The sequence below is a fragment of the Meleagris gallopavo genome, chromosome 7 (genome assembly GCF_000146605.3).
Source record: "Meleagris gallopavo isolate NT-WF06-2002-E0010 breed Aviagen turkey brand Nicholas breeding stock chromosome 7, Turkey_5.1, whole genome shotgun sequence".
Classification (NCBI taxonomy): domain Eukaryota; kingdom Metazoa; phylum Chordata; class Aves; order Galliformes; family Phasianidae; genus Meleagris; species Meleagris gallopavo.
The window spans coordinates 15,080,612-15,101,236 of NC_015017.2; the positions used below are offsets into that span (position 1 = coordinate 15,080,612).

Sequence of the window (20,625 nt, forward strand, 5' to 3'; positions counted from 1 at the left end):
CGCAGACAGGGAAAAAGAAAACAGCTCCTTCTTGACAAGATCATCTCTCAGAGGCATATTAAAATGACCATGTGTGTTATCTGTGTCCATTGCTGTGACATGCTGCATAAGAGTGTATCCATGAACAGCTATAATCTGTCTTTTCTATACAATTTAGTCTTCTACCTAATTTATTTGCTGTTATCAAAAATCAATACTACATTACCAAAGCATGTGGACTGTGCTTTTATGTTATTATAAGTAAAATGCTTCTATTTAAGGAGCCGTAGTAATAATCAGCAGGAAGGGAAATAGAATTACAGTGCATTGCTATTCTGTAATGTGGTGTGTTGGAGCACCAAAAGGTCTCTAATAGCATACCTGTAACTTCAAGGGAGGAAGAAAGGGTGTTATGTGCCATTTTCTCTGCTCTTTCTATTTCCTCAGTTCTTTCTGTGCATTCCCTTCTGAGGGAAAATGCTCAAAAGGAATCTAGCATAACAATAACAGTTCATTACAGTGTGCGGCTCAGGCAGAAAAGAGTTCAGTGTTGTTACTTAATTTGTTTGGGTGTCAACAGCTGTAACATCAATAGGTTGGAGATGCTTGTAAAGACTTCCTTTCTCTTAAAACATTGCAAAATAAATGAGAAAGCAGTCTTGAGTACTTAAAGTCAAAATGTGATTTTTGTACTCTATTCTTTAATTTTGGATTTAAAAATTAATCAGTTACCATTACAAATGTCTATAGTTGGAATGGTATAACAATTTGCCAAAGATTCTTTAGACAGCAGTTGCCCTTACAGTTCAGAAAATAGGAAAGAGGAATGACAGTAGGCTTTTGTTTTGACACGTGATCTCTAGTAATAAACAGTGATAGTTGATTTACTTGTTATTACGGGGTAGTTCCTCTCTATCTGACAGTTGATTTTATTTTTTTAATACATTTTTTCTTGATAGTTGTCAACATTTATTTTCTTCTACTGATTATATTTAACAGTTTGGTACTTGGTGTCAGTTTTAGTTGTGCTAAACTTTACACAATTAGTTTGAGTTATGAAAAGGATGACATAAGTCAGCAGCTTTCCAAACTCTTGACAGTTCGTGAATCAGCATTTCATGGATGTTGCTTTCTATATAGGAATTGGAATTCAAATTCTGGAAAGTGGTGTTTTTCAGTATTGTATTTTCATCTTGCTAAAACTTCTCGTATGCTTTCTATCACCATGACATCACGTTATAATTGAATAAGAAGTTCCAGCATGTGGGCAACTAGTACTAACTTTTACTTTTATTTAATAAAAGAATGTATTGAGTCTTACTATGAAATGTATTAATTATGGCAGGTTTTTGTCAGTTTAATTTTTCTCTGTTCTGTAGCTCTTCCTTGGTCATCTTTTACTTGGCTGCGGTGTTTAGAACTATTACAAAAAAATATAGATAAGTTTTTGTTTCATTTTGTAAGTAAAATCTAAGTTGAAATAGGCAAAATTATCTCAGAGGAGTTCTTATAAGAAAATGACCCCTTCATTGATTGTGTTTCAGAATTTATCTTTCATTTCTTGTACTCTTTCCAGCAGACCTGTTGTGATAGTTGACTTTTTAGTTACCGATTTAGTTACCAATTTAATTGTTTTTCCACGAAGGTAAGGGTTTGTCAAATCCGAAGTGTGTAACTCTTCTTTAGAGGGAACCATGGTGGAGAAAGACTGAAGTGTTTGCAAACTAGCAGTATAGGTGTCTGAAGGAGGCAAATTGTGCGTATTCTGACAGAGTGGCAGCTGTCAAGGTGCAAAAGTCAGAAGATATGAAAATCCTCTTAGAAAAACTCATATTTACGCAAGCACAAATTTAGTAGACCCATAGTCTACAGTGTGTTTAAGGAAGATGAAGTAGAACAGAAATTGCTGCAGAGTGTTTTTGGTTCTTCTGAGTGATTACAGCTCTTGGTTATTTTTGTTGGTTTTCTTTTTTCCCCTTAAGTAGTCTTAATAGTCTGCTTCCCTGAGTTAGCAATAACTTCCTAATTAAATGAAGCTTCAAAGACAAAATGCCAGTTTTTCAATGCCAAAACTTCTCACAGGAGAGTACAGCTTGTAGTTGGTCTCTCAGTTGACAAAGACTGGTGAGAAGGTTAGCTGCTGTAACATTATTATTTTTTAATTGGAAAGGATCTTCCGCTTACAAATTTCATTTGTTTATGTATCTGATAACCAAAAAGGAGGAGATCATACATACGACACATGAAGATGATGATGGTGCTACAGAAATGATAATAGTTTTAAAAATTAAACAGATATGCCTTCCTTTGTGATGATACCATTTCAGTGCTTGCCTCATCAAGCATTTTGTCCAAAGGCATTAAGGTCTGTTGAAGCCTTATATCTGTCCTTCCATATATTCTGCTAAACACCCAATGATCTCTTCTTTCACATCATTTCAAGTACACAGAGGGACTTATTATGAGCTCAGAATGCTCCAACTCCCATTGGCTTGGCAAATGTTAAGACTGTCAGCAGCTATAAAATCTACTTTCTACACTTTGAACTGCTCTGCACTGACTACTATAGGCTTGTTATTTTTATGTGGCTTAAATACGTTAATATTATTAGTCTTTAGTGCATATTGCTGTGCGAAATGTACTAATTCTACAGATATTCAGGCATTTGAGTAGAATACTTTGTGTCACTCAGAGCCAGTTTAAAGTATGGTTGGCTTGCATCTCAAAATATTTCCCAGTCCCTCCTGTGCAGTCTTTCTTAATGTATGATGATGCATTAAGGCCCAACTTGATCCTTTCAGAGAACTAAATAAATATGAATTTTCTTGCAGACCTAAACCTTGCGATTTTTTTTTTCATTCATTTCAACTTAATTTTACCTTGATCTCTCTCCTCTGGAATTTTCTTGAGCGTATCTTGAACCTCCTTCCCCCCATTGAGAAGACAATCAGCTCTATGACTAAGAGTTTTGGGATGGATGTGTTGTGTTATACTCTGCTGGTATTCTGCAAAATCTGTGTCCTCAAAAATCAGCAGGAATGTGACTCAAGATTGCTGTTCTCATTTTTTTCTTTAGGTATTAGAACAAAGGCAGACCAGAAAAATAAGAGCAATACTTCCGTTGGAGAAGCTGCAGTGTCTACATATTTTAATATCGCCTTCAGAAGACAGTTTCTAGACTCAAAAATCTCAGTTTTCCAGTCAAGCCATAGGGAGACCTATGAACTCAAATGCATTTTTTTTTCCTTCCAGTTTGATCTTTGTTCTATCAATTTTCACTGCTTTGTCTGTGATGATTTTGCTTGTACTTAGTTGTCTACTGAAGAATGAGTGGTCTTGAGACTTTCCTGAGAGACGCCACTTACATTTGTCTCCTTGTTAATAACGTGACTGTCTAATTGCACTTGTTTTTAATGGCGGGACATTTCTTTTGGTACTAGGTGATGCAGATGTATCTCCCATTCTGTGGGATTGCCATATCCAATGCCCAGCTATTTGCAGCTTCAAGGAAGGAATACGACAGAAGCAGGGTGAGTAACGAAATGTAAGTAAGTTGTTCCAAAAGTAATGCCTCCTATTTATTTCTATGGAAACTACCTTAGATACAAAGAGCACAATAACACTATTGGATAGAGGAAATTATCAGATACAAAATGCTATTTTTTAATGTAGACATCACTATCAGCTATGCTTTTTTGCCAGTGATGAAAAAGAGCCTGCATGCTATGCTCTTAAAAATCTATATAGCTGACAAGATCATGGCTCGTCTTCCATGTTGCTGTCACCACTGCTGAAACACACCACCCACTGCTTCAGTGTATTCACATCTGTTGTTTGGTCTCCATAAACAATTCAGTAAGTGTCGATGAGTATCAGGGGTGCCATCTTTGTCCACAAGGAGGAATTTGATGGCATACCTTTGCTTCATATGCACTTCCGTTTCAGACACCATTTTAACAGACTGCCCCTCTACTGCCATCTGCCACAGCAACAACATGTAACGGAATACTGGCAGGAAGGTTGAAACTCTACTGCCATACCAGCAATGTCAACCTCTGATGTTGTAGACCAACATAATAAAATAGGAGGCAGTGCTTTTTTGAGCAATCCTCATATGTTGGACCAGTATCAAATCTTCATTTTTTGTTCTTTCAGATTCCAGCTATGTGTACTTTTTTGCTAAGCAGACTGTCTTAATTACATTTTATTTCCAAGGATGCATTTCCAGCAGATCGCAAACTTTACTAAGGCAGCAAGCAGGGAACGTGGGAGGAAAAGCTCTTGGTGGTATCTGCTGTTTCCTGATGTCAGTTTCTTGTTTTGGAGTACTGAGACAATTGTACTGGTTGACAGTGCAGTAGAAAGAGTTACATTGGCAGTGATTCAAACTCTAGTAAAACTCCAGAAATATCAAGACTTTGGCACGCTGGATTTGTGATATTCAATTTGTATGTGAATAATTTAGATTCATTTTTATAAAAGTAAACAAGCAAAGACTTGAATGTGAAAGATTTCAACAGCATGTATCTGCATAGGTATGTTACTCATGGTTGCTGATGACATGTAAGTAGGGATAGAATCACAGAATTGTAGGAGTTGGAAGGGACCTCCAGGCTTCAAAGAAGTGAGAGTAACAGTGAGCTCACATGCACTTTGCTTTTTGTTATGACTTTTATTTTTTAAAGCAATGAAATTGTGATTTGGGAAGTTTTTCCCTGATTTTCACACTGAATTTTCAGCTGAAATCCCGTCTGTAGTGTCAAAAAAATCTTACTTCACAAAGCTGGGGAAACTACAGTGGGGTTGGTCCTTGTATTGAGCACTAACATTTTCATTGCTCGGATTTTAGTGCCTTTCATGTATGGAGGCTAGTGATTTCCACTCAGCTGAAAACTAATAGCTCATTCTAATAATGTGTAGATGTAAGTAGTGTTAGATATTTGGTCTTGTCTTTTGTCCAGGTCTAACTAATGACTACTATATTTTGGATGTGGAGGTGTGGAGGAGGCTTGGAAAAAACGCTTTTCTGCCACTGTTTGTGGTGGTGGTTTTTCTTTGTTTGGTGTTGAAACAAAATTTTTTGATTGCTTAGAGATTTAAAATTTGCTACAGATTCCCAGTCTTCTGGGAACGATGACAGGCTTTTGAGGAAGCAGCATTTAATCTTTTGAGAGACATTCTTTCTGCAGAAGAGTATTTTTGGATGTTCGCATTTGTCGTCAGAAAATTGTAAATTCTGGTGAGTGGACACATTAGGAAATACAGTTAGAGATGAAGGTATTTTTTCTTAGTGCTTCAGCCATGGAAAGCATAATAAATACTTGTTGCCATTTTATAGGTATATGGTAGTCTGTACTTATGTTTCTGGCCTGTTGATGGTCTTCAGCTTTGGCTGATGATTGAAAATAGTTGGCAAGTAAAATGTGATAGTGAAACCCATATTTTGGCCTCCCCATCAATGAGGACATGAGCAGTGGCGACTTCAGTGACTGTAATCAACATTTTGATGACCACTGCATTGGGAGAGCTAAGATGACTAATGCTTTTATGCTTACCTAAATGGGCAGGTTTTCAGTTTCAGTGGCATTAGCCAGAATAAAGGAAAGAGCTTTGGACCTTTTTTGAACTTGTAGGAAAGAACATGACCTATCATTTTTGTAGGTGATGAAATGAGAAGGGAAGCTCTTCATTTTAGGTTATAGGTTTATATTTTAGGTTTATCTGTATTTCGCAGATAAATTGTTAGTGGTAAAAATGGGATCAGAGCTCTGTTGGAATATAAAAGTATTAATATAATCTTTTCTCTCAAATTTTGAACATACGAAGTGGGAAATAAATGCGCTAGCAAATTCTCTATAGTAAATCAAGTAACTCAATCCATACTGCATACTTGGGGGGTTGCATTCCACCCATTGTTTCATTTTTGGACCAAAATGAAATAGTTTGTAAGATTCCCTTTTTTATTGCTAGGAATTGAACTGTGGTCAGTTTTGAGTATAGAGATGTGTACTTATTCATTTTTCTAGATACCCCTCTGACCACACACCACTGACTGTTGCCATAATCATTAAGAACTTTGTGAATTAAGATTTCAGTTATCACTCATCCTAAAATCAAGACTGCAGAGATTGACTCCTTGCAATGCTCCATACATTTATGTATTCTGTAACCAGTATAAGAGTTCTGTATCCTTGTATACAGGCTTTACTGGAAGTAGTGAACGACCTCTTCGAAGAACAGACTGACTTAGAGAAGATTGTCAAGAAAATTATGCATCGGGCCCAGACTCTACTCAAGTGTGAACGGTGTTCAGTATTACTTCTGGAAGATATTGAATCCCCAGTAAGTATACCTGTACCTCTTGTTGAAGGGTTAATATATGAGTTGTGTAGCAGCTTTTATGTACTGTGGAGAAACTGTTTCATATTGAATGCAAGCATTGGATAGCAAGAATTCTTTCAGCATATAATTCTTCAATGGAAGTTACATAGAGTTTGTATGTGCTTTTATCCAGTACCACTTGTATGAAGAGAAACTGAAATGTATTTTTGATTCCTTCTGTTCATTAAAGGCATATTTAATATGAGGCCTGTAAGTTGCTGAAGAATCTATCAATGTTGTGACCCAGCAGTTTAGCTGTCCTTCATAGTTGCACGTGTGATGGAATTAGTGCTTACTGCAGAGCAGCTAGGACAGCAAGCACAACTTTGATTTGGTTGGTAAAAAATAAGAGCCTGATTTGTTCTCAATTATTTATTTGCTTGGCTTCTTTCTTTCATGCCATAGCCACCAGGAGGAAAGAAAAATCCTGTCTGTAGCTTTGTTCACATTTTACCTGGAACTTAAGACCTTGTTGATGTTTTCAGGCTAATACCTTATCAAGCAGGTAATGCCTGCAAGCAGTTTTAGAACTGTACTTGTTCTTGTGGTAGAAGGAAGCATTTGCATTGAGGTGAAGTGAAAACATTACTTTCAACATTACTGAAGTATTCTTGCTTTTTTCCAATTGCTCTGTCAATTTGATCAGGGAATAACTACTTCATTGCAGAGCTCTTAAGCTGAGCAGGTAGAGGTAAGCCATATGAAACTATCTGTCCAAAGTTGGATTTCATTTTGGCATGAACCTTTGCCAGGACACTTTAAATACTGCCATCCATAGGGTATGAGAGCCTCCTTTAGGAATGTAAACATTGTTATGATTGTTGTAATCAGGAGTAAAGTAAGTGGCTACCTTTATATTAGTGTCTCCATTCAGTGTTTTGAGCATGATCTTCCTTCATTCCTACTGATTAAAGCAGTAGTTGAAGCATTCTTTTCTATCCAAGTTTCTTCAGATTCACTGACTCTGCAATTGATTTGCTGTGCATCAGTGAGAGTCTAAATGATTATCAGAGAATCACAAGATAGTTTTTCTGTCATATACTCAATTTATTTCCTGGAGGAAAGCTATGATTCTCATTTCATTTAAACTAATAGTAATTAAGTACTTTCCATGGTGTATGCCCTAAATTACACTAGCATTCATGACAGCACAACAAAGCTTTGGATTTCATGTATGTTCTGCTATGTAATTTTAATGTTTCTAGTTTTTCTTACACTAATCTCCCCCCACATTTCTTTTTTAATTACATGATATAGTTCTACTACATTTCTATGTTTGCAAGGATAATATCATTTTTATTTTTCATAGAGCGGTAGTATGTTGTGTTTGTAGCAGACGGTGGATGGCATTTCATTTGTTTTCTGTTCTTAATACTTTTTCTACCACTTAACATGAAAGTTTTTTTCCAGACTGCACACAGTTTTTTCATTCATATAGACCAAATCCTGACATGCAGACAGCTGAGGTATTCAGATAAACCAAAGAGCAACTGACCCTTGTGTTTTGTTTTTTTTTAATTAATCATAAAACTTAGGTTAATTTGCAATAGGAGCATGTTAATGCTCATTTATATGTTTTTTACAAAGTGGCAAAGGAACTATTTTCCCAATTTCCCATTTTCAAAGGGTTAACCTTAATATCAAAATGGATCTCCATAGACTAACTTAACGCGAAGCCATGTCTAAAACATCATCCATATATAGCATGAAAAACATTTACAATTCAGAACTGAAATGGAAGGTGGATTTTCTTTAGCATCTAAAACCATTATCTATGTTCTGTGTTGCATGAGCTACTCTTAAAATGCTTTGTGTACTGTTGACACACAAGTTCAAGGAAAAGAGATTGCAATTACTGCAAAAGCATATTTCTGTTTACTTCCCTCCCCCCCAAGAACAAAAAGAAAGATTTAGGTAAAGCTCTGTAATTCATATTCCAAAGAGCTCTGAATGGAACCATGCTGTTGCAGAAATGATTTCTGTCCTTCATAATTCATTAAACTATCATTTGATTTGATATTGTTTGTTTTATGAATGACGCGTAGTACATTTTTACATGAATTCTTCACTGAGGAAATACAGATTTAATTCTTTGTTGTAGGTTCATTGGAGAAAAATATGGTTTAAATACAGTAACCTTACATTAGTGTTTACTTATGTACTTGCAATTTTAACAACAATTTTAAATTCCTTTTACTTATGTGACAGGTAGTGAAATTTACAAAGTCCTTTGAGCTGCTATCTCCAAAATGCAGTGCTGATACTGAAAACAGGTTGGTGCTCATGTCTTCTATGGTAATAGATTACTTTACATTTTTCAGATTTAAATTTGCTTGATCTTGGCTTTATTTTGTTATGAATCTTTAGATAGATTTGCTTGAAGATTGTCAGCCTACTGTTTTTACTTGAACAAGATTCCTCTTCGCTTCAAATGAAAAACTGGTTGAATAAATGTGTTAATATTGCTATTCATACTGATATAACATTATATCAATATCTAAAAAGAGAAACCAAGAAACTAATGATGATTTTTGTTATTGAACTTGTGGAAAATACACAAATGTTGTTTTGCATGGTAAATGCTGAAGTAAAAATTACAATTTTTTTTAAATTGTTTGTTGATCTTTTAGAAAATGCTTCCTTACAATTGCATTGAAAGGTTTCCAATAAGATTTGATTTGTTCTTGTCAAGTTGTAAAGCCCAAAAACCTCACAGAACATGCATATGCTAAAAATTGCATTCCTGTGAGTAACTCTGGTGTGGGAGTCCAGTCAAAACAAATGTATGTTTTGCTTAATAGGATCTGTTTTTAAACATTGATAAAGGGCTAGCTGTAAGTAGTAAGAGAGCTATTTGTGGGATTATTGTACTAATGCCTATAAGATAATATTACTGGTAACACAGAAGTTCACATACAAAGTCCTAAATATCAAATAAGTGGATGAAGTTTCAGGGATATTGTGAGAAGGCCTCTCCCATCTTCTAAGACCCTAAATCAATGATTAACTCATATATATTGGATGCAAAATAGAAAAATTCTGATTCTAAATTATAATTTCCTATGTGGAATTGTTACCATAATGGTGTAAGCCTTCTCTCCATCTTGCAATACACAGCAGGCTTGAAGATTACTTTGTGCTTTGCCACGCACATTTTTTTTCAAACAGCTTTTAAAATATATTTATGAATAATTTGCCGCCTTAGTGCTTTTCTTATCTACCTCCAGTGTGGTAAGAAATTGCCACTTCATTAAGGTGAATGTGCATATTGTACTCCAAATTATGACAGCTCCTAAATCTTAGGTTTTTCGTAGACTGTTGTCACGGAATTACAAAATTTACTAGCTGACAGCTGAGTCCAGGTCCACACAGAAAGACATAGAAACTAGATCTCTTTTGTACCCTACCAACCACTGAAGAGATGGATTCTTGAGACAAAATAGGAAAGGAAAGCAAGTGATTTAAAAAAAAAAAAATCACTTTACGGTTTAAACATGAATAAATAATCTGTTTATCCATCTGGGAACTGTAATTTAGTCCCTTTGAGAAAGAGCATCAGGGTAGCAATTGCTCTTTCCTAGGTCAATTAAATGGGTGACAATACATTCCTTTTGTTAGGGGTCAGAGGTGTGAATCAAGAGATGTGGTTGTTATTCCTGTTTTTGTCATACTTGATCAGTAGCCAGCTTAGTCAACACAACTTAGACTGGTGTGAAAATAACCAAGCTGGCTTGTTTCTTGTTACCATAGTTATGTTAGCATGTTACCAAAAAGTAATTTGTAGTAGCCTGCTCTGCCTGTTTCAACTTTTAGTTAGAGACATGAATAAACACATGCCAACTATTAGTAAGATTTATAAAGGTCTATTTCTGTGCATTTTAATGTAAAGACTGCTTTTCTTTCATTCTTCCATCCAGTGGGGGGAGAAATTGGCTTTACAAAGATTAAACTCAGACTGACAGATATGATGTTACATTTGGATCTAGCACAGGCACAGCTTGAGCTGTTGGCACTATAGTAGGAAAATAAAGGTTAGTTAGGATACAGAACAATGCCAGGAGCCCTTGGCATTTGAGCATTTCTTCTAGTGAGTTTTGCCCTTTTCATTCCATGTTCTATGGACCTAACTAATACAGCGTCGTGTAGGAAAATAAATGGCAAGATGAGTTTCTTCATCATGACTCCAGTGGAGATAAATATTACTATTTTGAAATTTTAGTGGAAATCTAAAGAGATTATAACTAGAACCATTCTCAGCCTGTAAGTTTTTATTTGAAGGAGAAAGTCCAAGGACAACATATTGTTTTAGGTTCTAACTTCTCCTTCTTTGGTTTTAGAATAAATTAGCTTTTCTTTTGTCTTTTTCATCTCTGCATGGTAAAAGTTTACCAGCTTACTCCTTGAAGATGATAATGAATACTCACATCTTTTTTTCTTTGCTGTTGGTTATAAAGAAATACCTTGTGAGACCACATTTGAATTTATCTGTTTGACAGATTCCAGCACATGCCAGAATCGAGTTCAGTTCTGATTCATAAGATACTGTCCTTTATGACAATCACTTTATTCTTGAAGTACAGGTTTTCAGTTTTTCTCTCTTTGAAAGAAAGCTACCTGAGTCTTTGAAGCCTTGAGTTCAGTTTGGATGTATTCTGGGCAGAGATGAGCAAGGGTGCAGGTGCTGTGAGCCATGTCTTTCCTGCACAGAAGGCATCTTTAGTGGATGATGTAGCTGAGATTCCTATTCAATAACTTGAATACCAGAGGCAGTGAGAAGGTGAACAATCTTGGCTAATATGAGCAGCGCAGAAAATATCTGTGCTCCTTCCCAGTTAGTCAGGCACAGAGAAAGTGCAGAAATCCATGTTATTGCTGTTTCACTGCTGCCATCCCTAGGAATGATGCTCACTTCTGCACCACCTCATTCCCTGCAGTGTTTTTATGCTTTTTAAGGCATATTCCTGCCCTTCTAGTCCTAGAGTTGGAAGGGTTTACGTTAATTTAGAGAGAATTAAAGGTAGCTGTGCTTCTGGCTGCCCCTGTCAGAGAATATTGCTTTTGGGAAGATCACAAGAATGCAGTTGTGTGAGGGAAGCCTGCAGCACCACTTAGTGCTCCTAGAGCAGAGTATTCTTTCCTGTCTGGCACATGATGCTTCTGCCTGTGTGTAGGCAAAACAGGAGGCAGCAGCATGCAGCTGCCTGCATTAGTCCAGCAGTCCAGTCACAGCTTTCCACGGAAGGATATTGTTGCTTGTGATTTTTAGAGGCAATTCTGATTGTTCTGAGCTGCTGAGAATAGAGCGGGAGCCAGCTGGCTGAGATTTGCATCAGAATTAAACACTGATATTTCCTCTGGTGAAAGTCAAGTTTGTCTCTTCAGAGTGTGGTTGTAAAGCACTTGCAAGGACTAGGAATGATGCAGAACATACTTTTAAAACTTCTTCCTGACTTGAAATCGTTTACTGTTTAAAATGCTGAACAGTTATACTCTAAACCCAATTTAAAGTGTCTTAGATTATAATGAAAATCCAGATTTTTAAGATATGAAGTGGGATCTATGCATTTGAAATTAGATTCTTATCCTGAAAGATCTTTTTCCTCCATTTCTCAAGTATATTGATACCCTCAAATAAATCTTACATCATAAAAATATATTTTCTTACCTAGCTCAAAAATATTTTCGTTCAGTAAAGGCTCCTGTCAAAGTGCATGTGCAACATTTATTGTAGTCACTCAAAATTCTTATCCCAAATTAAAGCTGAATACACTTGGATTTCTTTGTGTAAATCATTATTATTATCTTTATTTATAGCCTTTTAGGAATATTGAGTTTTCTTTCAAAGGAATGACTTAGTTGAATTAGCTTTCAGAAAATTAATGTGGCCAACAAAAATCAATCCTTTTGTTTTGATTGAGTCTTCTGAGCATTTTACTGTGCATATGTCTTCATCTTATCCATTACTTTGAAGTTTCAAGCCATTGTGGTCTTCTCCACAGCTGTTCAATCACTTTCTCCTAGGTAATGTCTCAGGTGTTGATCAGTTCTATTCTCAAAGCTAAGATAGTATGCATACAGATGTTCACACAAATAGCTACTGCTTGCCAATCATAAAAACCTGTTTGTAGTAAGTCAATGAGAATTTTCCTGCTGAGTATATAGGGGAATGGGTGTGGATTTTCAAGGTCTGTGTAGACACTGAGTTTTCAGCACAAGCTGAGGTGATGCTGGTGTGTTGAGCTTACAGTTCTTGTATCTTATGCTTTGTCGCCCTTTAGTAGTTGTGGCGGAAGATGAGTCAAGGAGGAAACGTTCGTGTATTATATACCTACCAGGATCCACCTGCTGTAACACACATTATTGATTTCAAAACTCATTTCACAATACCTTCTACTACCACTCTGATCTAGCACTGCAGATGAAAATTAAAAACAAAAAACATTTCACAAAGACAAAGAATCATTGGAAGTATGAATTGAAATAACCAAGTTATAAGCCTAATTTGAAAAATTAAAATCTGAAATTCTGTGCTTTCAAGTAGCTTTACAGAGAATTTTTAGTACTGGTTCAGGCTTATCTCCCACAGAGATGTGAACATGATTCTGTTATTGACCCATGTGTCAGTGGATTTCATTATAAAATGTGTAAGTATCGTGGGAGATCAATGCTATTTTCAATCAAAGGAGTTGTGTAAAGGAGAATTTTTATATCCTCTTTCAATAAATACTAAATTACTGCTCCAAAGATAATGCTTAGTAACCATTAGAAACTGTGAGCAGTTCTGCAGTTCCTATGAGAATGCCTGTAAAATGTGCTGGACTTTGAAGCAACGTTGAATGTATTCTTTCCTTCTCTTGCTGTATCTTCTGATAGTTTCAAAGAAGGTGTGGAGAAATCAACATCTTACTCTGACTGGCTAATAAATAACAGCATTGCTGAACTTGTAGCTTCCACGGGTCTCCCAGTGAATATCAGTGATGCCTATCAGGATCCTCGCTTTGATGCTGAAGTAAGATTTTCAGAAATGTGAATGTAACGTTGTATTTTTGGCATTGAAAATAATACAGTACAGTTTTACAGTTATAAGGTACTGTAAAATTGAGTGTATCAGTTTTGAATTACTTTCTTTCCAGTATGTCCTTATTCAGGCCTGCTGGTATTGATGTGACTTTATATAGCAAACACATCACTGAATTAGCGTATGACTACAGGCAGTTACTGGCCTCTTGGTGATTCTTTTTTAGTTAATATTTAAGCAATACCTTCCATATCAAGTACTTTGAGATTTACACAAACTGATTTTCATTGCTGAAAATTCTGCTGTTGTTGTTAGCAATGTCATTGCTAGCTGTCAGAGTGACTGGGATTGTGCACATGGAGTGTAAACAACCAACATCTAAAGAGACAAATGTTGTTTGTGGTCTTACTTGGCCAACTACCCTCTTAATCTGGTATTTTGCACAAAACAAATGTACGCATTGGACTAGTTATTTCTCTGAGATGAATAATGCTCCTAGTAGATGTTTTGTATGAATCCTAAGGTATTCCTTCCAGTCACAGCTAGGAAGATAAAAATGTGTATACATATATATACGCACAGCACCTGAGTAAATGTTAAAGGCATAGGGAAAGATGAAGCCTTCACTGCATTCTGTCCAGTGGAACAGTATTGCTATGGGAGACTTGGCCAGCAGTTTGGCTGCACATGAATCAGTGGACGGTCTTGGTCAGCAAGCTTACCAAATCATAACACTATAGTAAATGTGCCTAGAAGTATTTCATGCAAGAGTTTCCTTGGCTTCAGTTTTATTATGTATGTCATTATGGTTAGTAGTGCCCACATCAGAAGACTTTGTCAAAAAAGAAGAACTAAAAGGAGTCAGCGGTAAAAATGTTCAAAAAAAACCTGTGTTAATGCTAATTTATTCAGAATTTCCAGAAATACAATTAATGCCTGGGGTCTATTCCTTGCCAAAGAGATATGCTGAAATAAAGCATGCCAATCCTTGCTATGTTTGCAGTTGTACTTTCACTATGTTATGTTCTGAATAATTCATTTGTCTTGTATTTGGTTTACGGTTAGTCCATTTGAAGTGCTGCACAATTTATATATAGAAAAAAAGAATCATTTGATACAAATGGCAGCGATTATTTTCTGTTGGTGGGTTCATGTGAAAGTTTTATTCTTAAATTTAATTGTTTCAATAGTTTATTTCTATGGAAAGTTAAGTGTAGTAAAAGAAGGGCATAATGGAAGCTCTCATTTCTACATTGTAGGCTGACCAGATCTCTGGCTTTCACATAAGATCTGTTCTCTGTGTTCCTATATGGAATAGCAGCCACCAAATAATTGGTAAGAACTTCCTCATAGCCACACCATTTCTGTGGTAAAGTAAATTGAATTCTGTTTTTTTAATTCTGTGTTCCTTTTCTTCTTTTTCCCAGCTGAATATTGTTAAGAAGTTACGGTACCTAGGATGCATGCTAAGTATCCAAGAAGGGATGTTTTGACTTGGATACTGTATGGACTTGTTCAGCTTTCCCATTGTGTCATTGTTAAGTTATACATGGTATTGAAATTTGAAAACAAACACGATGAAAACTGAAATGCTAACACTATTAGTGAAAAAAGTTTATGCCTTGATAGTTGTTTTTTTTTTTGTGGGTCTGCCTTTTTGTGTATAACTCATGCAACTGTTTCTGCAATCCTGCCAGACAGTTTCCCTCTTTAACGATGAAATGCGCAGCTAGGGATGACTTACCAGAGAGACTGAGGCAGCTGTCAGGGTTGCCTGTGGCAGCAGTGTGTGCTGGATTAGGATGTGACAGGGTTTTATTGCCTGTTTGATAGGATGCTTCCCAACAATGATACACCTGCATTCTTACTGGCTTTTGGCTGAAAAAAGAAATAATATTTATAAATTAGTGCCGGTTTCCTCCAGCTTTCCCCAGAAGATTTCAAGTCAAAGCTGTATCAGTTTAGACTTGTAATATTTGCATCCCTGCATGCTGTGGCAGTTGGTGAGAGCTGGAATCAGGATTGCTTTGAAGGTACTCAGTGCCATGCAGAATCTTTGAGCTTAATCAGTGAAGGTGTTGTGGGAAGTGAGCCTTTTATATATACGGCTCATTCTTTGTGGTGAATTGCATATTACCTGAGAAAAGTAGAAGGGAAACTCAATGCTCAGAAGCTGATAGTTCATATTGTTTGTCTAAGGGTAAGCTTAGCTAAATGAAGTAGAAATGGTTTGTTGCAATAGAACGCTGTTCAGCTAGAGCCAAGAGCTTTGAGTGCTTCCAGGTGGTTTAAGGAAACTATTTTTTTCATTTTTCGATACATCTGTGGACCAGTCATGAGAAGGACAAAAAAAGGGTCTTACACACCCAGATGTTGTTAAATTAGCTGATACTTAGGAATGAAGGTCAGTTTTGGTAAATTATGTAACTTCAAATTGCTAGGACAACTAACTTTACTGTGTTTGAAATCCTTTCCGGAAGAGACGTTGAACCTTTTCTGAAAAGCACTGGTAGTCACTTTGTTTAGCTCCCCAATGTTATACTTACTTACAGAACAAAGACTAACAGCTGAAAGAAATAAGCAGTCCTGGAAAACAGACAGACCTCCACATATTGATGTCTGCTTATTGTTTTTCTTGATAAATATTTGCAATTTTGCTTTCCAGTTTTACAAATATATTTTAAATGTTACTATTGAATAAAGTGTTCTGCATTATTAATTTAGTGAATAAAGATTATAATTTATATTAACTCTTTCTAAAGGGGTAGCTCAAGTGTTGAACAGACTCGATGGGAAGCCCTTTGATGATGCTGACCAGCGACTGTTTGAGGTAAGAGACTTCAATCTTGTAGCAGAAACACACTTTTTCAGCAGGATTTGATATTTCTGGGTAATGTTCCTTCAGCCTACTTAAGGAAGGTGGGAAGAATATGTTATCTGTATTTGTGGTTAGTTCTCAGAAGCACTCAATAAAGCTGCATCCTGTCTGAAATAGCTCTTGCATCTGATCATTCTCATCTAATTAAGGCCAGTGACTTACATTCATTCTCAAGGTAACTGTATAAACATTCCTAGCACTTCTAGGCAATTTCTTTTCAGTTGTTAAGTCAGCATTCATCTTTATGTTTGTATTATAACAAAATGATAATTGATTTTCTTTTCTCTCTTCTTTCTCCCACCTTTCTCTCATTTTAGGCCTTTGTTATTTTCTGTGGTCTGGGCATCAACAACACAATTATGTATGACCAAGTGAAGAAATCCTGGGCAAAACAGTCTGTGGCTCTTGATGTATGTGTACTTCTTAATGAAACTTCTTTGTGATTCTTAAGTTACAAGTACAGAAAGCTACTGCTTCTGAATTTATTGTACTTAACATCATTTTTGAATCTACTTTTCTGCACCTTAGAGCACTGTTTTACAGAAATACTGAAGGGAAACTTCAGAATACACTTAGCTGTGGAGCTCATGCACAGCTTTACATAATTTTGAAATCCCATCTGATGTCCCTGATTGTTTTTTCTGTTTTTCTTTTTTCTTTTTTTTTTTTGATTTGTGATTTGCTGTTTGTTTTCGCTTTAAGAGGGGACAGTGATGATAAGCTAGTTCATTGCAGATATAGGTGCAGGAATGAGTCTTGTCCATCATTAACTGGACATTTCTTAAAACTTGCTGTTTCTACAAAGCCTGTTGTCTTCCTTTTCTAGTGCTGTGAATGAGTAGTAGTGTGAACAGTAGATCAGTAGAAACTCTGCTGTGTTGTGTATCACAGCAAATACACGATGGTTTTCCAGCACACTGCCTGTCTACATAACATTCAGAGCAGTTAAATAGATAAAAAACTGATGTCTGTCTTCCTCCACTAACTTTGAGAGAATTTATTTTCCTGTGTTTTTCCCCCTTTCATGGAGAGCAAAACTTATCTGCTCCAGTAAAAATCTGCTCCAGACTCTAGAATGCAGAACATTTCAAAAAACAATAGCTTCTATAAGCTGATTCAACAATGAGGTTCTATTCTCTATTATATTCTGGAAATTCTAAACATAAGATAGTGGGGAAAAAATCAGAAGGATAAAGCTTTGAACTTTGAGAATAGCTTTAGAGATTTACATTATTCCTAACTGAATCAATAACTGAGCAAGGTTTGAATGAAATTTAATTTCTTTTTGAAGCGTTATGCTAGACTCATAATTTTTATAAGATTCCTTCAATGAAAAGAGTAGATTTGTATGATTTTAGTATTATAATAAATTTCACATCTTGTAAAAAGAAAATGATCTAGGCATCCCTGATGTGAGCACACTGTGGAGCTCCTTCAAATTTACGCTGTATTCACCATTGTGATAAGAACCAAAACACCAGCGTTAGTCTGAATGACGTAGAACAATTTCTAAGTTAAAACAAAAATCAAACCAGACTGGATTGCTAAGAAGGTAGCATTTTTTTTCTCCTTTCCTTTAGGGTTGAAGGTATTTGTCTTACGTACCAGGAATCAATCCCATAAAGCATGTAAACATGTTAAGTCTTTTAGAAAACATTCTAAGCATTAGTAGCATTTTGATTATTCTTATTTATGTGTTCATTTTGGAGGGAAAGTGAAAATCTTTGCTGCTCTGACCTGCTGCAAAGATTCCTTCTTTACATGTCACTGTCATTAATTACTACAAACTCTCACCAACTGCAGTAATCTGTGCAACATAACAGCTTAGACTGAATACTCTTCCTGGCAAGAAAAAAGCAGTCGCAGGCATCACACTTAAATATATAGATATAAAAGTTAACATAGAAGTTTATTTACTACTGAAATACAGGAAATTTGAATTTCCTGCTTTGTAATACAGCTTCTTTCTTAGATCTAAAAAGGACTCATAGCCATATAATTTTAATATACATAATAGATTTGATAAATGGCCACTATGCTTCACGAAAGAGCAATTCCCTCTATAAATGAATGACAACTCATAAGATACAGCAAAAAAATACTGTACAAAGGAAAGGTATATGTTGAAGGGCTGTGAATTAATTTCTCAGTAAGAGAATACCTTATTAATACGTATGCATTTAGCTAGGGTGACAATGAGTGACATTTCATGATGACATTGTTATATAAAATCAATTTGATTTATATTATTTAAAGATTCTTATCCAAATGCAGAGATACAATTCTTGTAAGACTGACTAATAAATAGAAAACCAAGAAGTAAATAAATGCTGAGGAAAGATTGACTTTAAGGATTCAAGAATTCTGTATGATTGAAAAAAAAAAAAATTTTGGAGAGCACAGTAAAAATCTACAGGAATATGAATACAGATGAAGGAGAAGCTTCTTTGTATTAAGTGTAATCTGTCATAAGCAGAAGACTTGTTTTTCCTAATTTTATAGATTTCTGAGAGAAACTACGTTGGGCAGGACATACTTTTTGAGGAAGGATATGATATATAGTTATGGAAAGTAAAACATGGGACAGAACAAGTAAATTAGCATTTGTAATTTAATCTGTCGTAGTACAGGGATTTCCTGCTACTGTAAAAGGCTGCGCCTTTAAAACTAATATGAGTAAATACATTTTGGGTTTATTGCCACAAGCTATTGCAAGCCAAGGGCATTTGTAAGAGTGTTTGGTTATTTGTATGAGTAGCAGAAACATTCGTATATGAAAGCAATTTTAAAATGAGGAGTCTGTATCAAAGCTTAAGTACATGAAGACTAGTTGTTGATGTGGGGTGAGGAGATTCTTGGTAGAAGTACTCTGGCTTTCCAAGCTCCCTGTGGACTGTTGCCTCTACCATGTGCAGGATGGCTTTTGTGCCCTCTGGAGTGATTGTTCAATGCTAGTATCTTCATATGAGTGTATAATGTATGCCATGTATGCATACTGTTAGGTTGTTACACTAGATATACGGTACTTTATGCATTATACTTGATGCTTTCTTCTACACAACAGAAATGAAAAGAATGTCAGGAGTAGCATAGAGGTGCTAATTTGCATGCAGTGATGTGCCATTAGCAGAGGCATTAAAGCTCTTCAGTGTAGCAAAAGGCGTTATTTAATGTCTATAAATCTACAGTTATTTTTACACTAAATTCTTTCTGTTTTAATTGCAGAATTCCAGGATAACAGTGTAGGAGCACTTATAAAATTACTTACTATCCATGTTTCCTGATAAAATTACCTAAAATATAAATGCCACATGATAACCTGCAACTAATAAATATATGTTGATATTCAGAACTGAATTATCAAGCATACGTATTAATTAAATTTGTTTTTAAAATCATTGATTAGACTGCAGTACAGAGCCCTATTATTTCTTGTTGATTCTACAAAAGTGTTTATCTTTTTTTCTGAGGCAGGTTTTATCTTATCATGCAACGTGTTCAAAGGCAGAAGTTGATAAATTTAAGGTAAGGATTTAAGTTTTTAATTCTTTCTAAATATAACAGTAAATTAAAATGCATGCGGATTAAAGTTTTATTTTCTATCAGAAGTAGAAATAATAATCAGCAATATGTCATGGAAGGATGTATTATGCGTTAGGCTGTCAGACAGAGAAAGCGGAAAATAAAATCTTTAACATGATGAAGAGATGCAGCGATAGGTGCACAGAAGCAAAATATCATGGTGCCATCCCTGGCTACTGGAATTATATATCAGTATGGGTTTGGTGGCCTCCTTAGCAAGAACAACCACGGGGAAGTCATACCACAGTGACAGCAAAGGAAGAAACTAGAGAAAATGGGGAAAACATTAGGCTTTGCTTATAGTGTGGAAGCTTTCTTGTATTTACTAATGAAGTAGAGGATTCACAGTCAAGATTGTGAATAGTCTCAGAAGGATGGATATAAAGGTAAGAAATCCTCTTCCAACTTCTTGAAATGCCCTGGGCAAAAGCGTAAAGCAGTGCATGCTGAAATTAGCACTACTAGGGATCAATAATTATTCATTCATGCCAAATTCTGCCTTGCCAAGGAGTAGAGGGGAGGGGAAATTGTAGCCTTGCTCTTTCAGTGCTGCCGGCACTCCAGAGCTGTTTTTATGTTATGCTTTGCCCTCTTCTGCTTGAGATAACCTTAGGGAAACTTGGTGGCCTTTCTTTGTCTGCAGCAGGTCTGTGATGTAGAAAGTTTAGCAGTGCTGTCTGAGAAGCTCCTGTGGCAGATATCAGCATTAGTCTTCTGTACACAATGTACATCTGGAGGCTGTGGCAAGGTCTGGGCTGTTGCAAAAGATGATTGCATCTCCTGGTGT

The 20,625-nt window shown here is 35.9% G+C and overlaps 1 protein-coding gene across 1 annotated transcript in view; it reads left to right on the top strand.

Moving 5' to 3' along the window:
- PDE11A (phosphodiesterase 11A) overlaps positions 1-20,625 on the top strand; it is a 126,095-nt gene that overhangs the window by 53,853 nt on the left and 51,617 nt on the right. Inside the window, exons 4-11 of the mRNA XM_031554288.1 lie at positions 3,420-3,509; positions 6,181-6,321; positions 8,569-8,633; positions 13,234-13,369; positions 14,638-14,713; positions 16,141-16,208; positions 16,574-16,666; positions 19,731-19,781. Of these exons, the coding sequence (XP_031410148.1) occupies positions 3,420-3,509; positions 6,181-6,321; positions 8,569-8,633; positions 13,234-13,369; positions 14,638-14,713; positions 16,141-16,208; positions 16,574-16,666; positions 19,731-19,781 (720 nt within the window). The remainder of the gene's footprint in view (positions 1-3,419; positions 3,510-6,180; positions 6,322-8,568; positions 8,634-13,233; positions 13,370-14,637; positions 14,714-16,140; positions 16,209-16,573; positions 16,667-19,730; positions 19,782-20,625) is intronic.